The sequence below is a fragment of the Sceloporus occidentalis genome, unplaced genomic scaffold (genome assembly GCF_023333645.1).
Source record: "Sceloporus occidentalis isolate IW3139 unplaced genomic scaffold, rSceOcc1.0.p SCAF_138, whole genome shotgun sequence".
Taxonomy (NCBI): Eukaryota; Metazoa; Chordata; class Lepidosauria; order Squamata; family Phrynosomatidae; genus Sceloporus; species Sceloporus occidentalis.
The window spans coordinates 1,237,329-1,263,018 of record NW_028317118.1 but is presented as its reverse complement, the minus strand read 5'-3'; the positions used below and the strand labels follow the sequence as shown (position 1 = coordinate 1,263,018).

General features: G+C 42.8%; 1 protein-coding gene across 1 annotated transcript; it reads right to left on the bottom strand.

The window, feature by feature from the left end:
• Positions 1-123: 123 nt before the first annotated feature.
• LOC149281146 (vacuolar protein sorting-associated protein 37B-like) lies at positions 124-23,569 on the bottom strand. Its single transcript, XM_089499699.1, has 4 exons — positions 23,436-23,569; positions 10,453-10,624; positions 9,953-10,035; positions 124-8,367 (listed from the first exon to the last, which is right to left on the bottom strand). Exons 1-4 carry the CDS (start codon positions 23,538-23,540, stop codon positions 7,864-7,866), a joined length of 864 nt encoding a protein of 287 aa, XP_089355825.1. The 5' UTR covers positions 23,541-23,569; the 3' UTR covers positions 124-7,863.
• Positions 23,570-25,690: the final 2,121 nt, after the last annotated feature.

Below are 25,690 nucleotides of genomic sequence, written 5' to 3'. Positions count from 1 at the left end.
CTTCTGTTTTGCGTCTCCCTAAAGTGACTAGTTCTAGCAGTAATAAAAGCATAGGGGTTAAATATATATATATATATTTAAACACACACACCCCTTGTCGAGTCATGAAGTCAGAGACAAACATTTGTACAAAATTTAGAATTTTTTTTTAATGAGTAATCGCTGCATTTCTGGAGTCATTATTTTATAAAAACAGCCAATGTGTCAAAGAAAGTGAACAGCTTTCGACGCTGAAGCTTGCTTTTAAAGCACATTCTCATCGGTTGTACAATATACAAAGGAAACTTTTACAAATCTTGTTACATTAGGAATAGTTCTACTTTCAGAAAGAAGAGTAATTTTGCTAGAAATCTAGTGTTTTTTTTTCTATGTCCAGAAGGTTGTTCTGAGGTTAAACACACACGGACATCCTCTTTAACTAGAACTGAAGTTACCTACTCCATGTTCCAACAAATATGGGTCCACTTTCATACTATAACCTACAGAATATTATCTCTCCCCCCCACCCTGAAAAATCTTCCTGCACATCTGCTGGTAGCTCCCTCTAAGGCAGCAAAACCCATTCCCCCCAAGGTACAAACAAACAAACAGGCTATGGATAATGTCAACCAAGTATATTGGGTAACTCTGCTTTACCACAAACCTCTCTCTATGCTTTTAGAAAAGACAATTAAAACGGCAGTATTTTAAAAAGAGGCTCTATTTCCTTCCCAGAAAACCCTGTGAGGGAAACATGGCTTCCTTCACTTCAAAGAAGTATGTATGGGTGTCTTAATGGCTTTTAAAAACACCATGCACAGAAAACACATATTTGCAAATCTTCATACAAAAAGGTCAAGGAATAGTTAGCTACTATGAAAATCCATTCTAGGCTGCCAAGGAGGCATCCAGGAATAATTAACTTGCACTGCCACCCAAGTCAGACAGGGCCATGACATGACCAAGAACAGAAACCCTAGCCCTTTCTCCCATTCTTTCTATAGTCACAGAAGACAAGAGGTCACACTCAGGCAAGAACACTGGTTTTTTAAAAAGCAGCAACCCACTGAGCAAACGGCTTAGCTGGACACGCAAAAAGATCACAAAGAGTCTACCAAGAAGACCAGAACAATGTTCGACCTGATAGCACCTGGGCCTGGATGTCCCCTCAGTGGTCTAGAATGGGCCTTTGTGGAAAGTAACCACCTTTTCTTTCTCAGACTACAAGAAGGAGCTACCAAGGAACTAGATTTATCCACACTCTGTGCCCACTTAAAAGGAGGGCAGAAATGGTCCCTGTCCCTGCATCTGTTAGGGATCCAGTTGCTCTGATACCCACTTGTCCAAAACCACCTCAGCCGAGATATACCTATCTAATCCATTGTGTCCAGTGAAAGTAAGCAAGTTAACCCAGGGAGCTGCTCTACAGCTTTGACTAAGAGGAGCGTTAATGGAATGAGAAGCAAATGAAGCTGGCTCTCTAGTGGAATGGTTGGTTACCTTCATTTGCTGAAGAAGATGCAAAACACAGGTGGGATTCAACACCTCCATCCCTCTGCAGTTGGCCACTATGACTCCAAAGGTAGGGTCCAGCTGGAGCTGGACAAATAAAGGAAACTAATGTGTTTGTAGTTCACTACTGGGAGATTTAATGGCAAATACAATTTGATACTACAGCATTTTACAATGCTCTGCTGAGTACATCTGACCACTAATACCTCATCTTCCAAAAGAAAGCAATAGTGGACAATCAGAACTTCTGCCTTCCTCCCTTCAAACTTTACTTTTTATAGGGAACAAATGGATCATATTCCAGAACGCAAATGTCCCCTATGAAACAATCACTAGGTAAGATAAGAATACAGGGAAATGTTCTAGATTAGGTCAAAAGGTCTGGCGAAGAGCCTTGTGATTTGGTTTAAGCCCCAAGTGGGTATCTCCAAAACTCAGATGTTTCAAAAGAGGCTGTGTCTTTCCAAAGACTAATGTCAAGATGGGCAGCCACAGTTTCCTCCGATATAACTAGAGTGAAATGTGGTCTAGAAAACCAGAAGCTATGCAGGTTTCTCTATTGCCAAGTGGTTACATTAACCGTTTCAGAGCCACTCTTGCAAGTATCAATATATACAGTTCTACACTGACCACCAAAAACAACATTCAAAGTACCTAACATCACGGAGAAACTATTAAGCAATCAAACTAATAGAAACAATACAGATCCAATGCTGCCATGTGTCAATGCATAGAATTCAATGCACTACATGGTATTTTACTGGGAATGTTAGCTAGGAAGACCCTGCAATACCATGCACAATGGCAACTAGCAGTGGAGTGTCTGGGTTATGGACCAACAGGCAATATCAAATGTCCTGGAGACATACGTGATGAATAACCTAAACCCAAGGCTGAAGAGTACTTCTTGTCAAAAGCCAGTGAGTTTCAAAGAGTAAGCCTCAACACTTTAACATCAACTATCTGCCAAAGAGGAGGGAAAAGGCAACCTGGGTAATACACACACACTGTTGCAACTGCACTTTTAGTTTGAACAAACTAATACCAAGAAGCAGGCAGAAAACATTATCTTGTATCCTAAATTATGGCAGAACCTCAGCTAACTTGCCAAAAGCCTAAATAACTAAGTTCTGTTAGTTTAAAGTTGCTAAGAGGCTCTTTTTTTTACTAGTTTCCCTGTTTTGAGAGCAGTCTATCTCTGCAGAACTCTTGTGCCACTTTGACAAGTAAGAACTGAGAGGATTCCCAACTGCATTTCCCATGGCAAACCTTGAGTAATGGCAGAAGGAAGAGGCTCTCTTAGTATCAAAACAGCTCCCAAACATTGCTCTGGTCCTTCAACAGATGTGTCTTGAGTGGCAATTCCTCCTGGGTTTTATACTGGAGACTTAGAAGTCACTTTCTACTAACAGTCAAAAATAAAAACATAAAATAAAAAAGGGGGTGGGAAGAAACAACAAGTGACAGAAAGATTTCTATATATGTACGGGGGGAAACTAAAAAACCAAGCTCCTTCCTGCAATAGAAGAAACAGTAACACCCCATACTGGACACTAAAATAGCTTCGCTCTATGCTATAACACCACTTATAACAATTTAATGTCTACTGTTAGTTTACAACAACAACAACAAAATCATTCCAGGTAGTAAAATCATAATGAATGAGTGTCTTAAGAAAAGATTATTCTCTGCTTCTAACCCACTGCCATCGAGTCCCTACCTCTCTTACTCAGGGGGTGACCTACAGACCCAGCAGCCCTCCAACAAGCCCCTCACCCTTCTGGATTGCTCACCCTGGTCACTGCCCCAATGGAAACTCTTGTGCTGTTCCTCTTCAACAGAAGGAAATCAGACAGGACTGGGACAGGAGAGCAATGGTAACAGGTAAGCAACTCACATTCATCGGTCTGCAGCAACTCCTCCTGCATCTTTCTTCTGCTGGAAAGAAACACCATAAGCATTTACTCTGGTCACTCAACAACAGGCAAGTTGCTCACAGGGGCTGACTGGTCAGCTCCATTTAGATTCAACCCTCCTCCAACAACTGTGGAAGGCATCTATCTTGCCACAGTGCTCATACATATGTGTATGTTGTATACAGGTTTAGGCTTCCAACAAGCGTAAAGAGTGAAGATGCTTCCCCCAGACAATTTAAACAGTTACAAAGATTTAAGCATTTCCAGGAAAACATTAACTATCCTTTCCCAGCAGTTTGAATCCAGTTCCCAGCAGTGGTAGCAATTGGCAACCTCTAGATCCCAATTATCAAGGAAAAACAGTTGTCCGCCAGAGATATACACTTCTCGCTGCAAGCAACAAAGATTGCCTCATATTCTGCTCCAAATCTTCCAGCCTGAGGAGTCCCCAGAAACAGAGTTGAATAACCGATAGGCTGGTCAGACAGGGATCCTTCCCCCCCCCCCCCAAGTCACAAAACTGTGATCCTAAGGCACACATCAGCTCCTTGTCTGCCATGGCGCATTGCTTCTGGGTAGAAAAATGGCATCGGTTCAGCTGGTTGTAATGTAATTGTCTTCTGCACGATGTATCCCTGAGCAGTTCAGAAATTTCCCAATTTAAAACAGCATTAACACTGTTGAGCAATTTCTTCAGGAGAACAGGTGACCTCAGTACCCCGGAAAGTAATAAATGGTATTGTGAAATTCAGAAATAGGCTTGTGACGTCTCTTGTGTGCCTCTTAGTGCTTTTATGCTGGTAACCGACATGAAATTCCAGGGTAAGGCTAATGCTATCTTGAGTAGCTTTAAACCTGTCTAACTTACGGAAATTTTGTGAGGATGAGACATGCCCCAATGCTTGCTGACTGTTCTTCTTGTGAAAAAGGTGATAGTTCAGCAGTGTTGAACTAGTTCAACAGGGCAAGTGTTTTGGGGGGACAACAACAAACCTTACAAGAAGAGGAAATGTCTTTTTCTCAATGAAAAGAGCAGAAAACCAAAATTGGGATCCGTGTTGTTTCTAATTTGGGGGGCAGCAGGAAAGCGAAAGCACCAAGAAAGGCTGCCTGCCACTTAAGGGATGGAAAGATGAGCTTTGAACTCATCCTGCGTTCTGGTTTTTTAAGAGATAGGATGACGCCTTCTCATGCTGAATGAGTAACCCGTTTGGCTTCAGGGCTCCCCAGTGACTGAGCTTCCAGCACTCATCTGCGCCACCTATATACACAAGTGACTGAAGAAGAAAAAAACATTCCTGAAGCTTCATTTTATAGCTCTGGCTGTGGGGAAATTCTGTATCTTAATCACTCAGCCACACATCTCTTTAGACAGGAGTGATTCACAGAGGTCATCTCAGTGTCTTTGAGGAGTCATAGGAGTAGCATCTTTTCAAGAACAATTAGGAGGAAGATATTACAGCCTCCTGGAGGAACAGCATTCTCAAAAGCTGCTTCACAAGCCATGACCTAAGGATGTTCACAACTGGCATACGATCAGAAGCACAGAAAATCCAGAGGCCAAGCTTACTTCACACCAGAATGAAATGGATATACACTACTGAGCAAATACTGGCACACACTAGTCATTTTTAAAAGAAAAAATAATCATCTGCTATGCACTAAGCACTGACACATTTTTGACTTGACTGGAGATGTTTTTCTTTTTGAAAAAGTAGTTTTTCCCTGAATCTAGGTAGGTTTTCACAACTGTCCATCTGTACGCAGTGCGAATTAGTTCATATAGCAGGAGCCCACCACCTGACGTTCCTTGGCAAAGTTCACCTCACAGTCCTGTATATGAATGGGAGGATCTCATGCGCCAAGGAAAATGTGACCGGCCTCCAAGAGGAAAGTGGCAGTTCACGGATGTGCATAGATGCACATTGAGCCTGATTTGTCAAAGAGTTTTGTCCAAGTTTTCACTTTCCGTCATTCAGTAGAAGATTATGGCTTGAAGAAAGAGGCATCCAGATGAAGTGGTTTGCATCTTGCTCTTAAGTCAGTTTTTCAGTTTATCAAAAGGCAGAGATTAAATATAAATGTGACACAATGTAAGTTCTTTGAGGCTGAACTGAGTCACAAATTGGCAAAAGCTTACCTTCTGTCATCACAAAAAAAAGCTTTAGTTACAAGTAGGAGGGAAGTAGTGAAGTAAAAAGCAGAGCATAAAAGGAAACTGTAGAACACATGAATAGATTAGCAACTACCAACTGTTGTTTAAAGGTAAGTTAAGTGACATAATGCATTAAGAGCTTGACACTTTGCTAAAAAAAAACCCCATGCAGGCTGATAATTGATGCATTATTCCAACAGTATCACATTTGTATATTTGCAAGTGTGAGAAATACACCTGTTGTTAAAACCTCACCTATTTTCCCTCCTCTTCATAAACACAGGGCAGCTACATGGATTTAAGGTGGTTGCCTGCTGTTGCTTACATTTCACCATGATCCATTATCTTCACATTCAAGATGCATACGATAATTTCTTTGCCCATTATGTTTTAAGAGATGCACCTTAACAAACCAATGTTGCAAATAATCCTGAAGGCTACTTGCCCGCCATAAATCAGGAATCTAATCAACTCTCTCATTTAGTACTCAAGACACAACCTCAGATGTGGAAGCACCACTACTACTTAAACTGGGTGCAGACCAACCTATGGCTACAACACACATTTTTTCTTTACATGAATACCACACCTATGTTTAGGTCATCTATTTCAGTAGAGATCATGCCTAGAATTCCCAAAGGCTCAGTATCCTAACCAGCTAAAAAAATAAAGCAAGGGGGGGGGGAGGACAGTGACAGATTTGAAAACTGTATTCACAACCTCAGAATGCAAGGTAAGAATTCTATGCTCTTGTCATTCAAATGAGAAAGTTTTAAAAATTCAATCAAAATAAAAAATCAGTGATCTGACCATCTTTCAGAATGCCTGGCTTTCAGAAGGGCACATATGGCTAACATCCAAAACACAGTACTCTGAACGTAACAGTTCCTGAACGCAGCATCCTAATCCATTTAAATCCAACACTGTCCAAACACCGTATCATAATCCACTTAAATGCAACAGTGCCAAAGGAAACCTTTACATGAGAGGCCGAAATTCAAGACCTACATTATTCAATAGCTTACAAGGCAATCCTGCTAGAGACTATTAAAGACAGAAAATGGTGCATTTTACCCTGGCATTCCATTTTAAGCAATTCACAATTTGGGACAAAATGAGCTGTCCTTCTGAAATGTTGTCATCACTGGCGTAAGCACAATTGGCACTATTGGTGCCTTCTCAAACCTACAGACAGTAATTAATACACTGGGTAGTTATGATAATGTATTTATCCCTATTTTCTTCTCACTTCATTGGTTGATTTATGTCCTCCCATTTGCTTTTTTAATAGGTACAATTCCTATTAGTCCTAATCAATGGTTAGCAATGATGGGACTTGCATTCCAGCCCTATCTAAGGGCTGTGTATTCCCCATTTCTTATATACAGAAGAGCAGTCACTGCTGCAAGACCTGTAAAGGAAGCAGGTGTTCAGCTTCAGGGGGGAAAGTTTTGGAAAAAGAGGGGATCAGTGAGTGCATTCCCACAAAGCAGGTTTGAGTTTCTCAACTGAGGGAGGTGGCTTTTGATTAAAATGAAAATAAAGGGAATATATACTAAAGAAACTAGCTAGCCAAATTAGAAGGGGGGGAAAGCCATAGGCTAAACCAGAAAACACTAAATTTGTGTCATGGTGGGAGAATCTGGAGAATACAAAAAAAAAAGAGATTTTTAAATCCTGAGGCTTTCTGGAGGACATGCACATACTTTAAAAGACAGTTCAAGGAACCACTTACCTAGTGAAATGAATGGGATTTACATTAGCATAGAAAAAGATTTAATCCCACCAGGCAGTATAAATTCTAAACTACAAAAATTAAACATCTGGTCAGCACTATTGTTGACTGGCCTGTTTCACTGCGCTTTTGTAGTCAGAATGCATATGAATAGTTACCATTCAAACAGAATAGGGATTCTTCTGCAGAATTTGTTTGCTTTCTCCCATGCCCAAATCAAGTAGAAAAAGGAAAACAGATCCCTGGGGAATGGCAAGCATTCCACATTGCCTAAAATCTCCTAAGAGTAAAGCAAGTCCCCTCTTATGATGGAAGTATTTCATCACTTCATGATTCAATTGTCCCATTACTGATTCAAAGTGTTATGTAGATGCCATTTTTTTTAAAGAAAAGGGGAAAAACATGGTGACTTTTGCAAAAAACATTGACAACCCAGTTCTCAGCCTAAATTTATTGTACTCTTATGCACATAGCACTGGAGATTTGCCACTACCTAGGTTGTTTCTGGGAGTGAAGGAATAAAAAGGTCAGCACCGATATACACGAGTCAGGCCACGGTGGCATCTTCACTGCAGGATAAAGCCAGGGTTTGGTGGGAGACGAGGTGGTGGTCTTTGGGGCAGTGCTGGTGGGTACTGTTGTGCAAATGGAGTTGGGTATCCTGGCTGCGGCATTTGATTTGGAGGTGGAATTCCTGTTCGCGGAGGAAGCGGAGGGTGCGGAAGGTACAGAGCACTTGAAATGGGAATGGCTGGTCCCGCGTTCATTGCAGCTGTAAATGGAGTCGGAAAGCGACCTGCTGGGACTGCTGATGCTGGAGGTGGTGGGGGTGGATTGCGACGAGGCACGACAGAAGGAGGGGTATTTGCTTCTGAAGTCTGAAGTACAGGAGGTATCTCTGCAGCTCTTGACTGAGGCAGCACCAGAGGCGGTTTGGGTCCCTTCAGCACCATCTCTTGGAGTTTTTCAATTTTTACACGCCGTAAGTGAGCCAGCTTTCTTTGGTTTTGATATTCGTCAATGAAGGTGTCCAATGGAACTTCCCCATCCAGAAATTTCTCAGCCATGATCTGTTGCAAAGAATGCACGAACCATTAGGAAGGGACATTTCCTGAAAGTATGAAACTCATTCTAACATGAGGTTCTATTTATCCCTTTGTTTCATACTGCTCTGTTTTGGAGTGAGACAGACAGAAAGAAGCATCTGTGTACTTTGCAGCAGCACAGTTAACGATGTTTGTTGCCAAGTCGGATGCTATATTTAGGAAGCCAGGATACAGCTCAGTAGGGCCCACTATAATTGGTACCTGTGTTCCAAGATTTCTAGCAGGTATGGATCTCATCTCCATCCAAGATAATTTAACAGATGTTATCAGGGACTGAACCAGATAGGTAATATATTTTTTAAAAAATGTTGATCTTCTAACCTGTGGGCTTTTCTTTTCCTATGCTTACCTCCTCTGAAACATAGACAGGATATGTCGCCAGTTTTTTTTAAGGGAATATACACCGAAAAGCCTACAATTACTTTTCTATTCATCTAGATAGCAGGGTTAGGCTGGTGCTTTATTGTCTACTAGTGACAGAAATGTCCCATGACATAATTTTCCAAATTGCTAGCCAAGTAATTCATAGCCAATACACTGTGCTAACTAGGGAAGTACTATCAGGGAACTCTGCAGGCAGCTACCAAATTCACAGTAAGCAGAAAGTCAAGACTTCTAACAGGTGATCATGGCAAACAGATGCTTTAAGTAAGCTGCTTCAACAAAGAAGACAGACAAAAAGTTGGGGATATTTTATGCAGTTCTTCTTCACTTCAAGACTGGGAACTGGTAATAAATTGTGAGGTATATTTTGAGGGTGAGAGGAAACAATTCTCCCAGGAGAAAGCAAAAAGAATAGGAATGACGAACATCCATTAGAGCAAGTGGAGGGTACAAGATCTTAAAGCGGACTCAGTAAGAGATTGTGTGATCTAAATCATAATCTGCTCCCAATGTATGGAGACAACAAAAACTGCACATCTAAGTTAATATTCATAGTATAACGGAATTCTATGCACTTATTTTGAAGCAAGGATTAAAATGTACCTCACACAAAGACCTCATCCCTTTAATTTTGCCCTCTTCTCTTCTGTTTTCTTCTATTTCTCCATGGACATTAATATTAGTATCTGAATGCTTTTGAGATATACCTAGCCTTGGTAAAAGCCTGATGCTGAATGGGACAAAGCTCCAACCCCATTGCTCCCTCACCTCTCTAATCTGAATCTTCATCAGACATTGTATAAATGCTTATAACTATTTATTTATTTATTTATACATGCATAACAGTGACTGCTGAAATACAGTGTGCCCGCACCATACGCGGGTGCACTATATGCGGCTTCCAGCTTACGCAGAAGCTGTGCGCCAATTAAATCCAGATCAGCAATTGTTTTTGTGATGACAAGTACATGCAGGCAAGCCAAATTTGATTTTGTGAGCCCAAAATATTAATTTGCTGAAAAGGTTATGAGTCAATTCAACATTATTTATTCATTTAAAAGTCAATGTTTTAGTAGAAGTGCAAAGTCCTGACAGACTGTAATGAAAAAGGTAAGAAGGTAAACCAGAGTTAGCCAATTCCATTCAATAAGCTTCATCTACTTACTTCAGTATCTTCTTCAATCTTAGCCCCTTCTGTTTGAAGAAGTGCTAGAAGAGTTTCCAAAGAAGCATTACTGGATTGTCTGTCTGTAAATGGAACAAAGAAGCAAAAACTATGACTCAAAGCAGAAATGTTAAATAACACTTCAGGTGTCCAATATTTTTTTAAAATAAAATTATGGGATAATTTAAGAATATAAGATACCAACACTAGTGCAATATGTAGTTATGTTGACATCAGTGCTTAGATTGCACTAAAGAAAGTACCAATAAACACTGCACATCTAAGTTAATATCCATAGTATAACAGAATTCTATGCACTTATTTTGAAGCAAGGATTAAAATGTACCTCACACAAAGACCTCATTTCTGATTCACACCATCTAAGAATCTAGAACATGTGTTAATTACAGCTATGTTAAATATCCATTCTGCCATATATTTCAGAGAGGAAGACAGGGGGGAAAACACAGAAGAATTTGTCACCATCAGAGAAACATTACCTAGCTTGGTTTTTTTAATCTGATATGCTTCAAAGAGAACCCGGAGCTCCTGGTACTTTTGTGTCAATGCAGATTTTAGAGCATCCAGCTTTGGCTGGTATAAGAGATTGCCTTCTGCCAGGCTACGGTTGCTGGCAAGAGTTATGTCCTTGCTGAGCTGAACATTTTGGGCCTGTAAAAGAAAGAGACAGAGAGTTAAACAGAGTCCAATACAGATGTTAAAGCATTTCTAAGATTCCCATTGCTGAGCAAACAGTACAGTAAGCACCATTTGGATCTTCGCTCACTAGTAGACAATGCAGCAGACTGCAGCAAGAGAAGAATAGTGGGTCTCGGCTGAGAGGGTCAACTGCAATTTGGCCTTCTCGGTTGCCCAAATAGCTCCTTTTCCAGGTGCACATTATAAAAACCTCTTACTTTGAGAACCATTTTTGTAGTCTTCTTCCCTCCCACCTTCTTTTCCCTTCAGTGTCACCTTTATTAGACTGCACATCCATATAGACCAGCTCTGAAACATGTCACAAGCTGGTGTGGACAAGAAAGCCAGTCTGTTTCAGAAATCTGGGACAAAGTTCCTGCTCACGTGCAGACTATAGCTTTCAATTTGTTTGCCACAGCTTCAGTACTCCCTCTGCCATTAACTGGGAAAAGAGTATGTTAGTCAGAATAAGTCCTTTAAATATGAAGAGGCCTTTAAAAGCAACATTCCAGAGATGACTCTATCATGAGATGATGAGAAGCCAGGAGGCAGATACCACTAAAAGCCACAGAGTAAGATAAAGATGATCTACAAGCCACTAGGTAGTATTCCTGCACAAGTTCCACTGAAAAGAAGTGGACTCACACATGTTTTTATCAGGAGGAAGGAGACAGGCAATGGCTCTCACCAGCAGGCCTAAATGTGAAGGTCCAATCATTCGTTCTCAAAAGACAGATCTGCCATTTTAATCTATTGGAAGAGGGAATGCAATTTTCAGAAGATACCAAACCCTAGAGAGAAAGCTGGCTTGGCAGCATCTCGCATGCAACCTCATAATAAGTTTTGTAGATCAAAGGGGAAATTGTAAGATCTGAACTCAGTTATTCAGCAAGACTGAACAGGAGGATACTGTTTCCCCTAATGGGATAGGGAGAACAAGACCCCGTTTCCTTGCTTATACAAATCTGATAAAGAGGTCTTTATTGCATGCAAAAGTTAGTGTGTACAAACACTGTTCTCATAAGAGACTAGATTTCTTTCTTCATTAATACATGCTTCCCTCCTACAATGTACACTGTTGCATACCATTTCTTCCCATCATTCATGCTGTATGAATGAAATCCAGCTCCCCACAACCCAGCATCCACCAGATGTATTAGAATACAACTCCCACAGCTACACCAGCTGTGCAACTACAGGGGTTGTAGTCCTACACATAGATGGGGACCAGATATGGGGAGACTGGTTTAAAAGAATGGCTTACATAATAAGCATAATTTAAAAAAAAGACTAGGGAGAGAAGAAAATAAGCAAATTCGGTTATAAATATTACGCATTGCTATTCCCAAGTGGAACAGCAAAACCAGATTTTCCCAACCTTGGTCCTCTGCCTACTTTGCAGGAATAAGTAGACAATACTTATTTAATACTTTCTTTAAACATACACCATATGGCAACACTATAACCAAGATATTAAAAGGCGTATTATAATCATTATATGTTGATTATCCTTTATCCAACATTCTGAAATCCAAAGGAGTCCAAAATCCAAAATAGTCCACATGGATGGCTGAGACAGTGACACCTTTGCTGATGGTTCAGTGTACACAAACCTTGTTGCGTGCACAACATTGTTAAAAATATTATCTATATAATTACATTCAAGTTACACGTATAAGGTATATGAGTCATAAATGAATTCCACCTCCAATATCTCTCTTTGTGTGTATGTAAATATTCCAAAATCTGGGGGAAAAAGTCTGAAATCCTGAACATGTCTAGTTCCAAGCATTTCAGATAAGGGACACTCAATCTGTAATGACTCGGACCAAGCACCTGCTAGTCCAGTACTGTTGGCAGGCCTCCTGGAAGATAGGATAACAACTAATGGAAGACTTGAGACAGGCAGCTGGCAACTCCTGGAAGCATATGCCTGACTGCTGTTGGAAATAGGGAGCCAAACAGATGGACCCTTTGTCTGATCAAGGCAGGTTCTTCTTATATCACTTACTAGGTTCACTTGGGATCTTTTAACTTGCAGCTTACCACCAGAACACTGAGTGGGTCTTCCTGGGATCTTCTAACCTTCTTCTAACCTATTCCTAATACACTACAGATACACACTTCTACCTGCTATGACACACATTATCCTCTTGAAGAAAGACGCGTGCCTATGATCTCTAGAGTAAATTACCTTCATGTGACCCACTGCAGTTGTGTACTGAAACTATGTCATCTTAATTCCTTCCATCAGTGCCACTTACTTTTATATTTGGAGCACATCACTCACACATGTGTATATACCCAGAGCTATCTTTTACATTATGTGCCAACCATAATCTATCTTCTACTAACTTCAGACAAAAAGCCAAGATAGCGTTATCAACCTAAATATTTCTGTCAGAGAAAATAAATGCCCCATTCTCAATGCTGGCAACACACATGACTTATTTAAGGCTAGCAAATATACAGTGGTAAGGACACGTCTGTGACTCCTTTAGGGCTGTCATCTATTTCCAACCCATTTTTACTAGATCTTAATTTAACCCCATTATCTTGGATAAAGAACAATGAATGACCTGATGTTCTATTCAGCAACCTTTTTTCCAGAGAGAAATGGTTTTGTCCTGGCTATTCTCACATGAACACTACTCTTAGTCTTTTCCTTATCACTGAGTCCTGAACACTCCCATTAACAGAGCTGAGAGTGCCCTGCAGATCTCTGGATGCTGATGTTCTTTGTAACTTTTTGGATACTGGCTCAGCTTGTTCTCACCCAGATTTTAGTAAGACGACTGTGTTTGGGTCGTGTGCCTGCAGTCCTGAACCTTCTCTGCTTCTAGGTCAGATGTTAAAATCAAAAGCCAGTTCTGCTTACAACTTCCAAGTTTGCCAGGCCTATTTTGCTGGTAGTTTAGGGGGTGGGGGTTGTCTAAGGAAACTTAATTTGGAAGCCTCCAAGAGCAATAATTGTTTGTATGTTTTTGGTGTGTTTGCTATTTTTCAGGGGATTTGTCATCCAATAAAACACTGGGGGAAGGCTTAGAGGGCCAAGAGTGGCTTAGAGGCAGTAAAAAATGGGATTGAAGCACATCCACCCAGCCCTGGGGAAATATTTCCCTTAAGAAGGAAGTCTGAGATATGACTGGCACCCGAGGAATTCATTGCAAAGTAAGTTCTGAACTTGAGACTTTAAATAGCACCCTCCTAGCCACTAAGCTAGACAAGTCTAAACCACAAGACAACAGGTATGTATCCCTGTAGGCCAGCTACAACAGAATGAATACAAGTCAATAAAGAAAGTTACAAGGGGGGGGGGGACTTTATTAAAGTACGCAGAGAGCACTACTTGCTTCTCCCTTCTCACAAACAAAACCTCTGAAGAAAGGGTATTCTCATTTTGTCACATAAACTATCCAGAGTATACTGAGCCACAACTAACCATAACATGAGAGTCTATGGAGAACTCTGAGTATGCCAATGGTATTTTTTGTATGACAACCTGAGATCCTCAGATGTGGAGTAAGACCTAAATATCGGTATATAGTCAGGAAGACAGTCAAAACCCGTCTTTCTAAAGAATGCGATTCAAGATTTTACAAGATCTTTAACTTTTTCAATTCTTTATTTAACAAGTTCAGTTGTGTGTATTCACAAGGCAAAAAAAAAAAGTCATGGGGAGGAGAAGAGGACATGGATTTTTTTCCGTCGAGGCCAAAATCTTTGATTTTGAACAAGTTAAAGAATCCCACCTGCTGTGAATGTCCACAGAATGGCTAGACTATTTAGAACATCTACTATAAAGAAAAGGATTTCAGAGCAACACGCAAATACTCTCATAACCAAACTTCTTCTAACCTTTGAGACAAAAGAGGGAATGCTTCTCTCATTTATGGTCCCATTAATTTTGTACTGAAGCTTTGATAACTATATTTATATAACTTCATGACTCAGAGGGAAAGATTAAGCATGTCAAAAGCAGCAGCTGGGAGTCTAGACAAATCAGAAACTACAGGCCACGTCGCATAGTCCAACAAAAAGAATAATTCAATAAGAAGTGTGTAGAGAGATCTTGTAGAAAGAAAGACGTTGGCAGCATGAGCTTTTGTAGACTTCATTTACTTCCTCGGATGCATGACTAAATGTATCTGAGGAAGTAGACTGAAGTCTATGAAAGCTCATGCTGCCAACTTCTTTCAGAGAGTCTCAAGGGTGCTACAAGATCTCTCTACATACTGATTCTACAGACTAACATGGCTATATCTTTGAATTCAATGGAGCGATCAGGCAGACCCAGCAACATCAGGGACTGCCTGAAGGAAGAGGCCCCTCCCTCCTCAACTGTCATCTTGGCCTCAGAGGGAGCGATCAGGCAGACCCAGCAACATCAGGGACTGCCTGAAGGACGAGACTTCTCCCTCCTTTGTCACCTTGTATTTTGTATTGCATTATGATTTTTACTGTACACCGCTATGATCATTGCGGAATAGCGGTCTATAAATAAAACATATTATTATTATTGTTATTATAATGGGAATGCATGGTACAAATGAGGTAGGACCTTACCACACAGGGATTTTTTGAGCGCGGAAGTAGGGTCAGTTCGCATTGGCCGATGCGTATTTGCATTATATTGCATTGGTGTTCCACACCTGTGAGCTCAGAATACGTATTGACCAATGTGATATAACGTGAATACGCTTTGGCCAATGCGGCTGGGTTCCAAACTGAAGGCAGCCGGTGCCTCCATTTTGCGAGTGCGCAAAATTATTGGATTCACGGGATCCGTACTGATGGCCAGTGTAAAACCTCTGCTGCTTTGGCTGGTGTGTACATCCAATCCGCTGGTTCTCCTGAAGACCACCGGGTTACAAATTTCCCATGATGCTGTGCTGGAATTTCCCCCATCTCCTTCCGTTGGCCCTTTCCCTTTTCAGGACAACCGCCGGGGCTGGGGAGCGATTTTTCCACTGAACGAGATAAAGCAGAAACCTTTTTTTTGGGGGGGGGGGGGATGTATATGTATATGTGTGTATATATATATATATATACTCACACACACACAAAGATGTGTGTGTAAGCATATACATGCAGCATTACACTTTCGGCTGCTCCACAGTTTGTGTGTGTGTGTGTGTGTGTGTGTGTGTGTGTATATATATATGTGTGTGTGTGTGTGTGTATGTATGTGTACACACACACACACACACACATATATAAACACTCAAGCAGACAGATGTGTGTGTACACATAGAAATACGGCATCACACTTTTAGCTGTGACAAGTGTGTTTTTGTATATATATGTGTTTGTGTGTGTGTGTGTATATATATATGTGTGTGTGTGTGTGTGTGTATATATATATATATATATATATATATATATATATATATATAAACACTCACACAGACAAATGTGTGTGTACACATAAAAAAGGCATCACACTTTTGGCTGTACCACTATGTGTATATGTGTGTATATCTGTCTGTCTGTGCATATATATATATAAACACTCATACAGACAAATGTGTGTGTACACATAAAAGGCATCTCACTTTTATATATAAGTATGTATATATATATAAGTATGTATGTATTTATGTTGTGCATATACATACACACACATACACACACACACATATACAGATGGTGCATACCCCTTTCGTAAGCGGCTAAAGGCAGCAATTCTCGCGATATTACGCGCTAAACAGTGACCTCATTCTTCACCCCCGGAAGTTAAAAATGTTGCCCCCGTTCAGCGCCCCACAGAGCATGCGCAAAGCTGCCAATGCGCATCGGCCAATACACATTGTATTGGGTTGGTGTGGTTATCCAATCTGCACTTGCCTCACTTTGCCTGAATACACATTGGCCAATTCACAAAACCTCGATTCGGAAGGCCGTCCAGGTGTGAATGAACGATGCGATATGACGTGAATACGCATTGACCAATGCGAACTGACCCTACTTCTGTGCCCTGTGTGGTAAGGTCCGTAGGCTCAACCTTACAAGAGTATGCCTCCATGTCAGGGAAATAAGCCCAATGTCCCCTAATAATGATTGTTGTGGTGTCTAAAAACTAGTTGCAAGACACAAAATGAACAGTACTTTATCAAAAATAGGAACAACCAGTGTTTATGTATATTTGTGAAAGCTGGACAGTAAAGAAAAGTGACAGGGAGAAAATCAACTTGTTTAAATTGCAGTGATGGAGAACGGTTTTGCGAATACCATGAACCACCAAAAAGACAATAATTGGGTTCAAGAGCAAACCAAGTCTGAACTTTCACTAGAAGGCAAAATGAATAAACCAAAACTGAAGATGCCTGCCAGAGATGCTGGCAAAACGTCAGGAATAAACTCTTCTGGAACATGGCCATATACCCTGAAAAACCCACATGTGTACTTTGGACACATCATAAGACAAAGATGATGTTCAGTACATTGTACAAGAGGAAGACCGCATTACAGATGGAAGGAAGAAGCCATAGCTAGCCTGTGTTTGCAAGACCTGAGCATGTTGATGACTAGTGCTCTTGGAAGTCTCTCATTCATAGCACTGCCACAAGTCAAAGCTGCCTTGACAGTCAACAACAACCACACAACCCAACCCTGCAAAACTCAAACTGAACTACTGTACCTAATGAGAACAAGCCAAATAAACAAAGACAGATAAAAACAAAAGCTAATAATCTACACCAATAATGTATGTAAGAGGTGTCAGCCATCCGCTCAATGGCGGCGATGTACAATTTTGCTGCTGGCGTTAATGCATTCCAAGTGCTAGTTATATATCAGTGGGAACTGATGGACAATAAAATAAAAACAAAACAAAACTGTGTGTTCAAAGTCCAACTGGGGATATTGCAACATTCCCTTTCCTTTCTCAGGGGGAAGATGGAACACCAGCTGACATGCGCACATTCTGGTTTGCTTCAGAACTCTCTAACAAAAAGTCAAACACATTAAGAACACTGGCTCTCCTTTCCTCCTGGAAACCATAGTGATTCAAAGAGTTTTAATGTACTTAGATAGCAAGCCTAGTTTTATCTAAGGGCAGACTGGGAGTCTGGGTAATTTCACTGTACGATATGATTAAGTAATAACCTTATTAAATAACTAGCGGCTGCCATATGGAGCTCTGGCCTTCCAATATCCTGAGAGCATTTACTTTCTTTGGGGTTTTGAAGGGAGAGTAGAGAAAGGGAGAACTGATGTTAATAAAATAGCAGTTTTCTTACCACAAATTACCAGATAACTGCAAAAAGAGTTACTCACATTCAGAATGTGCCAGCTTTGTCAACACTAAGGGTACAATTAAGGGGAGAACTACAAATATCTCCTGAAATGAGATATCCAAAATAAGAATAATCCCAAATGCTCACCACAGTCTGGCAAATCTAGTTATAAGCATCATCATCGCGCTTTGGCAGATGCGGCAGCAAAGATTTCCGTCAGCATTTCCATTTGCCCTTTTTGAAAGGGATTCACAAAAACTCTAAATTTCTTTGCTGGGATTGCAACTGTTCCATATTAGTTTTGGTTTTTCAGAAATCCTACTCTCCCAGTACTAAAGCTGGAAATTTAGATGACATACTTACACATAATAATAAATAAAACCTTGGATATAACCCCCATCACCTTAAACTGTGGGTTTCTATATACATATGGACTTGTGCAGTTTGTTTTCAACATTATCTTCCTCGCTGTTTTTGGATGAGGTCACAACACAGCCAAACAAACTCATTTTGTAATGTGAAGTCGAAGGCTTTCATGGCTGGCATCCATAGTTTTTTGTGGGTTTTTTGGGCTGTGGCCATGTTCTAGAAGAGTTTCTTCCTGACGTTTCACCAGCATCTCTCCTGCATTCCCAGGCTCACACAGTATACAGTGTGCCCGCGCCATATGCGGGCGCGCCATACGCGGCCTTGAGCACACATGCTCAAGCCGCCGCGCGTGCGCGGGGTGGAAGGGGCGGCGTGTCCCATTCAATTGAATGGGCGTGTGCCCGCGCCGCCACGCACGAGCCCCATTGTTTCCAATGGGGCTCGAGCATAGGCGGAATTCGCCTTACGCGGAGGGATCCGGAACGGATCCCCCGCGTAAGGCGAGGACGGACTGTATATATACCCAGCTTTTTCCAGGCAAGCATTCTCTGAAGATGCCAGCCACAGATGCTGGCGAAATGCCATTTTGTAATGCATCATGAGTGTCCAACTCACTTCTTTCCCTAGAAACACCCATTTCATACTCTCTCTGTTTAGAGGACTTCTGTGCACATTAATTTTCTTATAGCAAACCACAAATAATATTTATTTATTTATTTATTTATATCCGGCCTCTCACTTTCAAAGCAGGTAACAACAAGCCAATATAGTAAGTACAAAAACAATAAAATATTCCCTAATCTCCTAGCCCTCCCTCTTTCTCTTAAAATTCCAAATAAAACATAGAAGCTACATACGTCCGTGACAACAAATCACATAAAGAAATAATAATAAAATAATATTATATATTATTATATATAAGCACAAAACCCTACAGTACCTCAGAGGCTAGCAGAGTGTTCAAAAACTTTTGTAGACTAATGCCAGGTTCATAAAACGAATGCAAAGACGCAGAAGAATACGCCACTACAATACCCTCATTCCTGCCAATTCCCACTGAATGGCCCATTCCAGGAAAATCTCACCTGAACGCCGTACCGTAAGAGATCTGGGAGACAGGAGAGAAGTTTCTATTTGTTAGATATAGGCTTTTCCTAATTGGCTAACCACAAGAGAGAAGAGAAAACCAGTCTGTAGTTATAGACAGGCTTAATTAGTAGCCTTAAAACCTAATTTCATGTTGGCAAAAGAGAACATGACCACATTCATAGTGGAGTTGGAGAACAGTACTATGGAGCCAAGGAATCTGAGTATCTATTAGGTTCCCCCCCCCCCGCTTTTTTTTAAAGCAGTTTGTGAGAAGACAAAAGATGGTCTATAAAAACCTGATGACCACTCCAATCTCCTGAATCATCTGGGGGCAAAATTTCTTGCACCTTGACCTCACATAACACAGACCACAATTTTAATTGTTTTACTGTAAAGTCTATAGTTCTGTAACAATATCATCGCTCCCAGGGTTTTGCTCAAGACACGTAACAGTTTCTGGAGCAACAAAGGAGTTGGGAGGGTCAGATAAAATTATGAATATTCCCTCTTCTAGAACTTACAGAATCATTATTGTTAACAGCAGGAGTAGTATTTTCCAGCAGCCACTACTCAAGCACTCAATAATGCAGCAATTTATTGCTTTCGGGATCTGGGTCTAAGTACAGGTCTGAATATTTCAGACAACTATAAACCTTCCAACTGAAGAAAGGTTTGGAGGAGTGCTTCTGAAAGAACGGGGAACAATTTGACAACAGAAAGTCTCCTAATGCAAACACCTCCAGGCAAAGCTTTGAATTCTGTTTCCACCCGTCTGGCTTCAGAAAAAGATTATGCATGAAGTATACACCACTGATTTCATGTTGCACACAACCATTTAGTGAAAACTCACTCAGTGCTACAGGAACTTTAAAGGCCATCTCAGTAACCCTGCTAAGCCACAAAAGGTAAAAAAAGATCAAGATCAGGTTCATTATATATACACACAACCAGTAATATTTCACTAAACACACGAGAAGCAGCCTTACAACTCAATAGTGTCTCCAATAACACACACCCTTAACAATTTCAGTTGGTCTTTTCCTAACCCTCCTAAAGATGCTGGGGACTGAACTGGAAATTGTGAAAAAGCAACACATGTGTTCTGTCATTAACCTACAGACCTAACATGCAGAAAGCCTAACAGTCCATCTGATACTTCGGATGTCAAGTGGGAGGAGGAGCAATATGCTTTTCCAGGGTACCCCCCCCCCATGCACTCCCCCAATCTCCCCCCCTTCAACCTTCTGTGGCCACTGAGCATGCTCACTCTCTATTGGGTTGCCCAGTCAGTTTTGCAAAACCTTGGCTTCTATGCTGTCCAGGGATGATGCCATTTTGGCTATATAAGAACCACCATTGAGAGAACTGAGTTTTCTGTTAGTATATATTTCAAAACTGAGTATACAAAACATGAACATATGGCACAGAGGAACATGTGGAGCATCAGGACACATGTCACTCTTCACAGATCTCTATATAAAAGCAGCAAGAAGGCAAGGTGTCGCTCAAACTTTTGGATTCTTGCTGACTTTTTAAATGAACTGAGAATGATAAACCCTAGCTACATTCTACTGCAATGTTTCCTTACAACCTTGAAAACAACAGGAGTATTATCAGTAAGTCTGATACCATTGTAGCCACAAATTATGATTCCTTCAGCTCGGCACAATCGCTTTTCAGACCTGTAGCCTAGGCACTCCCCCTGTTAACAGGCCAGCTTTTTGGTTCTGTATTGGACTGTTACTAAGGAATGGCTAGAAACCAAGGATCCGTCCTCTCTTTATGAATCCTAGACAACAAAAGACCACACAGCCGAGCAACCGAGATTTCAAAGGACTCAGAAGTCCTTTATTCCACCAGCAGCTGCATTATAACCCAGAAACCCAAGTAATTCAGAAGTGAGTGGGAAGCAAATGTTGGCACTACTTTTACGATTCTCAGAACAGTAGAAAAACACTGGGAAGGTGAGAAGTCGCAAGTCTGAAAGGTGCGGATTTGGTATATTAGCAAAGCTTACATTTGCTAACTTGGGAGGGGCGAAAGAAAGGGGCCCTTGTTTCATTTTCAAAGAAATGACAAGGAAATTCGTTTAAAAACTAAGCTTATAGATTTACATAACTTCCTTCATACTTTTATGGTTCAAGACACCAGGAAATGCACAGAAGAAATGCTCGCAGATTATCTGCCTGCGCAGTGAACTCCCAAAGCGATTGGGGAGCGACTGACCGCTTCTGCGCCTGGGGAAGACAGGAAAAGAAAAGGGTGGTCAAACTAAAAGGGAAGGAGAAGGCCCACCTTTACCTTTCACAAGGCTTCCCTTCACTACGGTGATACTGGGAAGAGACACAAAACTGGGGCAAGTCAGGTGATGAAGCTGTAGGTTTTAAGAGGGGGCAGAAAGTCCATTTGTCACTGAAGCAAGCTGAAGTTAACAAGGGGAGGAAAAACACTGGAAAGAGAACCAGATTTGGAAGTGTTTGAATGGTCCTGGCTCCCTGCTCTGGCGTTCTGGGCCTTGTAGTTTGTTGTGGCCCCAGAGCTCCGCTCTACAAGGCCCAGAACGCCAGAGCAGGGAGCCAGGACCATTCAAACACTTCCAAATCTGGTTCTCTTTCCAGTGTGGATGCAGCCAATGAATCCCAGCTCCCCTCTTGGAACTGAGTTACCAGATGTCCTTCCTTTTAAGGGAGTGCCCCTTTCACCAAACGCACTACAGAATGGGTGTCTCCTCTCTTCAAAACCGATCTTGTTCAACAGGACGTGAAGCACAGATCCGGGTCAGCTCTCCTTTTTGAAGTTTGGCTCAGGGTGTGTCAGGCCCAGGAAAGGCAAAGAAGGAGCATGTTTGTCCAAGCGTCTGCTCTAAGCTGAACAGGATGACTAAACCCAGAGACAGGCAGCCCTCGGTGTTATTTTTTGGTTTCCATGTCCTCTGAAACTGCCTGTGTAGGAGGCTTCGAAGTCTTTGCTTCTCTTCCTCACCTACCCACACACCGCCACGATTCGAAACTGACATTCACACCATCTCTGACTGTGGGCTCCCTTGGCATGGACTGGCACACTGGCATCTTCGACTGAGCACACAGCTCCCCAATCTTTCTGTTGAGACCGCTTCAACTGCCCTGGCTCAATGCAAGGTGATTCTGGAAACTAGTTTTGTGAGACCCTGAGCCTTCTCTGTCAGAGAGAGCGCTGGGGTCAGAATAAACTGCAACACCCAGGATTTTGTAGCACTCAGCCAGGGCAGTTCACAAGTGCTCTCAAGCTGGAATATGTTTTGGACCATCAAGGGAAAAAGAGCTGGGTCTAGAATGGAAGGGCCACAGGACCATAGCCATCCAGCCTCTGTTCAAAGACCTCCAAGGAAAGAGACTTTACTACACTCCAAGGGAGTGTGTTCCACTGTCAGACAGCTCTTACTGTCAGGAAGGTCTTCCTGATACTTAGATTAATCTCTTTTCCTGTAGCTTCCATCCACCCGGGTCCTGTTCCCTCCTCAATATGCATTCTCTGAAGATGCCAGCCACAGATGCTGGTGAAATGTCAGGAAGAAACTCTTCTAGTCCGAAAAACCCACAAATAACCTATGGATGCTGGCCACGCTAAACTACAACTCCCAGAGTGCCCTAGCCCTGAGCCAGGGCCGTCGTCGAAGGGGTCTCAAAGGGGATGGTTTCCACTTTGGGGCCGAAGTACGGAGAGAGCTCGAGGAGCCCCTTGGAGACTGGTTGAGCTCAGTGCTAGGGGATGCTGGGATCTGTAGTGCCCAGCCCTGAGCCAGGGCACTTCGAGCGCTCTCAACATGGAGGATTCCTCCAGTGGGTTTGGGACCGAATTCCTTCCTTTCAGTCGGTCTCAAAGGGGTGCAAGCTCTCTCCAACCAACTCCCAGGGCGATAGCTTTGAGTTTAGCCCGCTTGGACTCTTTTCAAGGCTCAAAGGCTCTGGAATTCTGGGAGTTGGAGTTTGTTGTGGGGTCCAGAGCGGAGCCTTGAAAAGAGTCCAAGCGGGTTAAGTCTCCCGTGTGGAGTCACCAGCCTTAGCTCGCAACCCACAAGGAACAATAGGAGCCAAGGGGGAGAGCCTTACCTCCTCCAACTCGAGGGCCATGTTCTGGAGCTGCTCCTCGTCGTCGAGCAGCTCGTGGAGCTGGTGAAGGCTGAGGCCTTGGAGCCGCCTCGCGTCCACCGCCATGGCGGGCAGAAAGCTCCCCTCAGCGAAGGCTCCCCTCAGCGAAGGCGCGCTGGCTCCGCTCTGCGCCGGAAGTACCAGGTAGCGGAGGGAGGGAGAGCGGAGAGGGAACAGCCCTCGCCCCGCCCCTTGCCCCTCCCACCGACCAGATGCCCCGCCCCCTTCACCGCCTCCCTCCGCGAGGGGAAGGGGCGGGGGTTGCGCCCGAATGAGGCGCCGAGGGGGGAAAAGCGCGGGAAGAAGACCCTCCCCTCTCTTCCCTCAGAGTGCACCAACAATAAGCCACTTGGAGGCTCCTTCGACTGCCCTGGCTTGGGGCGAGGGAGTTGTCGTTTGCCCTAGAACCAGAGCTCCCTCTGACAGAGAAGGATAAATGTGTCACACACTGCAAATCTCATAATTCCATACCACTTCAGCCTAAGAGCTTTCTGACAGTTGGGGTGATGGGAGTTGTAGTCCCAAACTCAGTCGCTGCACTCGCTAAGGGCGCCACCCCTTTCCCTGTTGTCCTGAAGCGTCCCCTGACGGAGGCTCCCCTTCCTCCCACTCTCTCTCTCTCTCTCTCTCTCTCAGGTGCCCTCCTGTGGCTTCATCGCCAAAGAGCACCAGGCTAAGATCTTAGCCGGTCTTGGAGGACACTTCCCATCATCCTCACAAGGCACAGCATGTGGGGGGGCACATCCCATAATCCCCAGACTATACAGAGGTTGGGGGGAGGTCTCCCTGCAGCCTGTCTGCGCCCTTGGCCCCCTCAAGCCCCTTTCTGGAAATTCCCAGAATGCTTTAGCCCTCCAAGGCAATGGCCATGTGAGTTGGGGGTGATGGGAATTCTAGTCTGAGGACTCTCGCTGGCTCGTGTGTGTGTGTGTGTGTGTGTGTGTGTGTGTGTGTATACAACACAACAGCCAAGTCATAAAACCCGCACCCTCTGCCTCTGCTCAGCCCCCCTTCCCTTCCCTTCGTCAAGAAGAAGGGGATGAAGAAGAACTTGGGGCAGTCAAAGGGGAAGCGTTCTGCGTAGGGAAGGAGGCTGGCCTCTCTCTCTCTCTCTCTCTGCCTCTCCTTCCCTGCTGCACCTTCTTCTGAGGAGCCTGGCCAGCGAGCGACGGATGGACAGAGAGGGGCTCCAGATGACCGGCTTCCGGGACGTCTCTTGAAAACCGTGCGGGGACATTCCCTAAGCCCAAAAACCGTGCAAATCCCGGCTAAAAGGGGGACATGGCAACCCTATCCCTAGGCTGTCAGTGCGCAGCACAGGGCAACTGTGGGAACCATTCCCATCTCTTACTCAAACTGAGTTGAGTCTGCCTCGCACCTGGCTCCCGCCTTTTCTAGGAACGCTCTTGCTTTAGGCCAAAAGTGTTCTCCTTCATTGCCGAAATGTGGTTGAGTTTGTAGTAAAACAGCCGCATGGCATGAATGCGGCCTAAGAGCCCTTCCTTGCTAGCTAGGGCTCACATGGAATCGTTCTTTTCTTCTTGGGCAAGTCCAGCAACTGCAGCGCAAACCAAAGTGACACAATGGTCCTCTTCCTGGCTTCGGTGTGTCATGCCATGCAACATTTGAAAGGAACATTTAAATCTATATTGGAACGGGATTAACATACAGTGGGCCCTTATTATTTGCTGTGGATACCCAAATCTGTGGATGATTGAGTCCCATCAAATACAACGGCACAATCGAATGGTGTCCCTTATCTAAAATGGCAACATCAAGGCATGTGACTGGGAATGCATCCATCATTTAAGGATGAAGCACACACACATCCCTGCACCGAGATGATGAGTTTAGTCAGATATCTCAACCTCTTTCCAAGCTGCAGCTTGGACAAAAACGCCAAGGACAAAGCTTTGGGTAGAGCTATTGAAAGAGACAAGGTGTGGCTTCTGGTTTCGCTGGAGTTCATTGCTGTACAGGCAGAACATGAGCGTTCGCATGCAGATATGTCAACAATTGCACAGTTGATCATTTTCAGACAGGATTTCCTGGTTACGTCATTAAATAGGTCAGCCTTGGATTTCATTTTTAAAAAGGAGAAAAAACCACCTGGCGAAATGTTCCCATAAATGAAAACAAAGGATTTACCTATATCATTCAATTACATAAACAGAAACTGCAGAGGGGGAGAGTTAAAGCTACTATTACCATAGAAT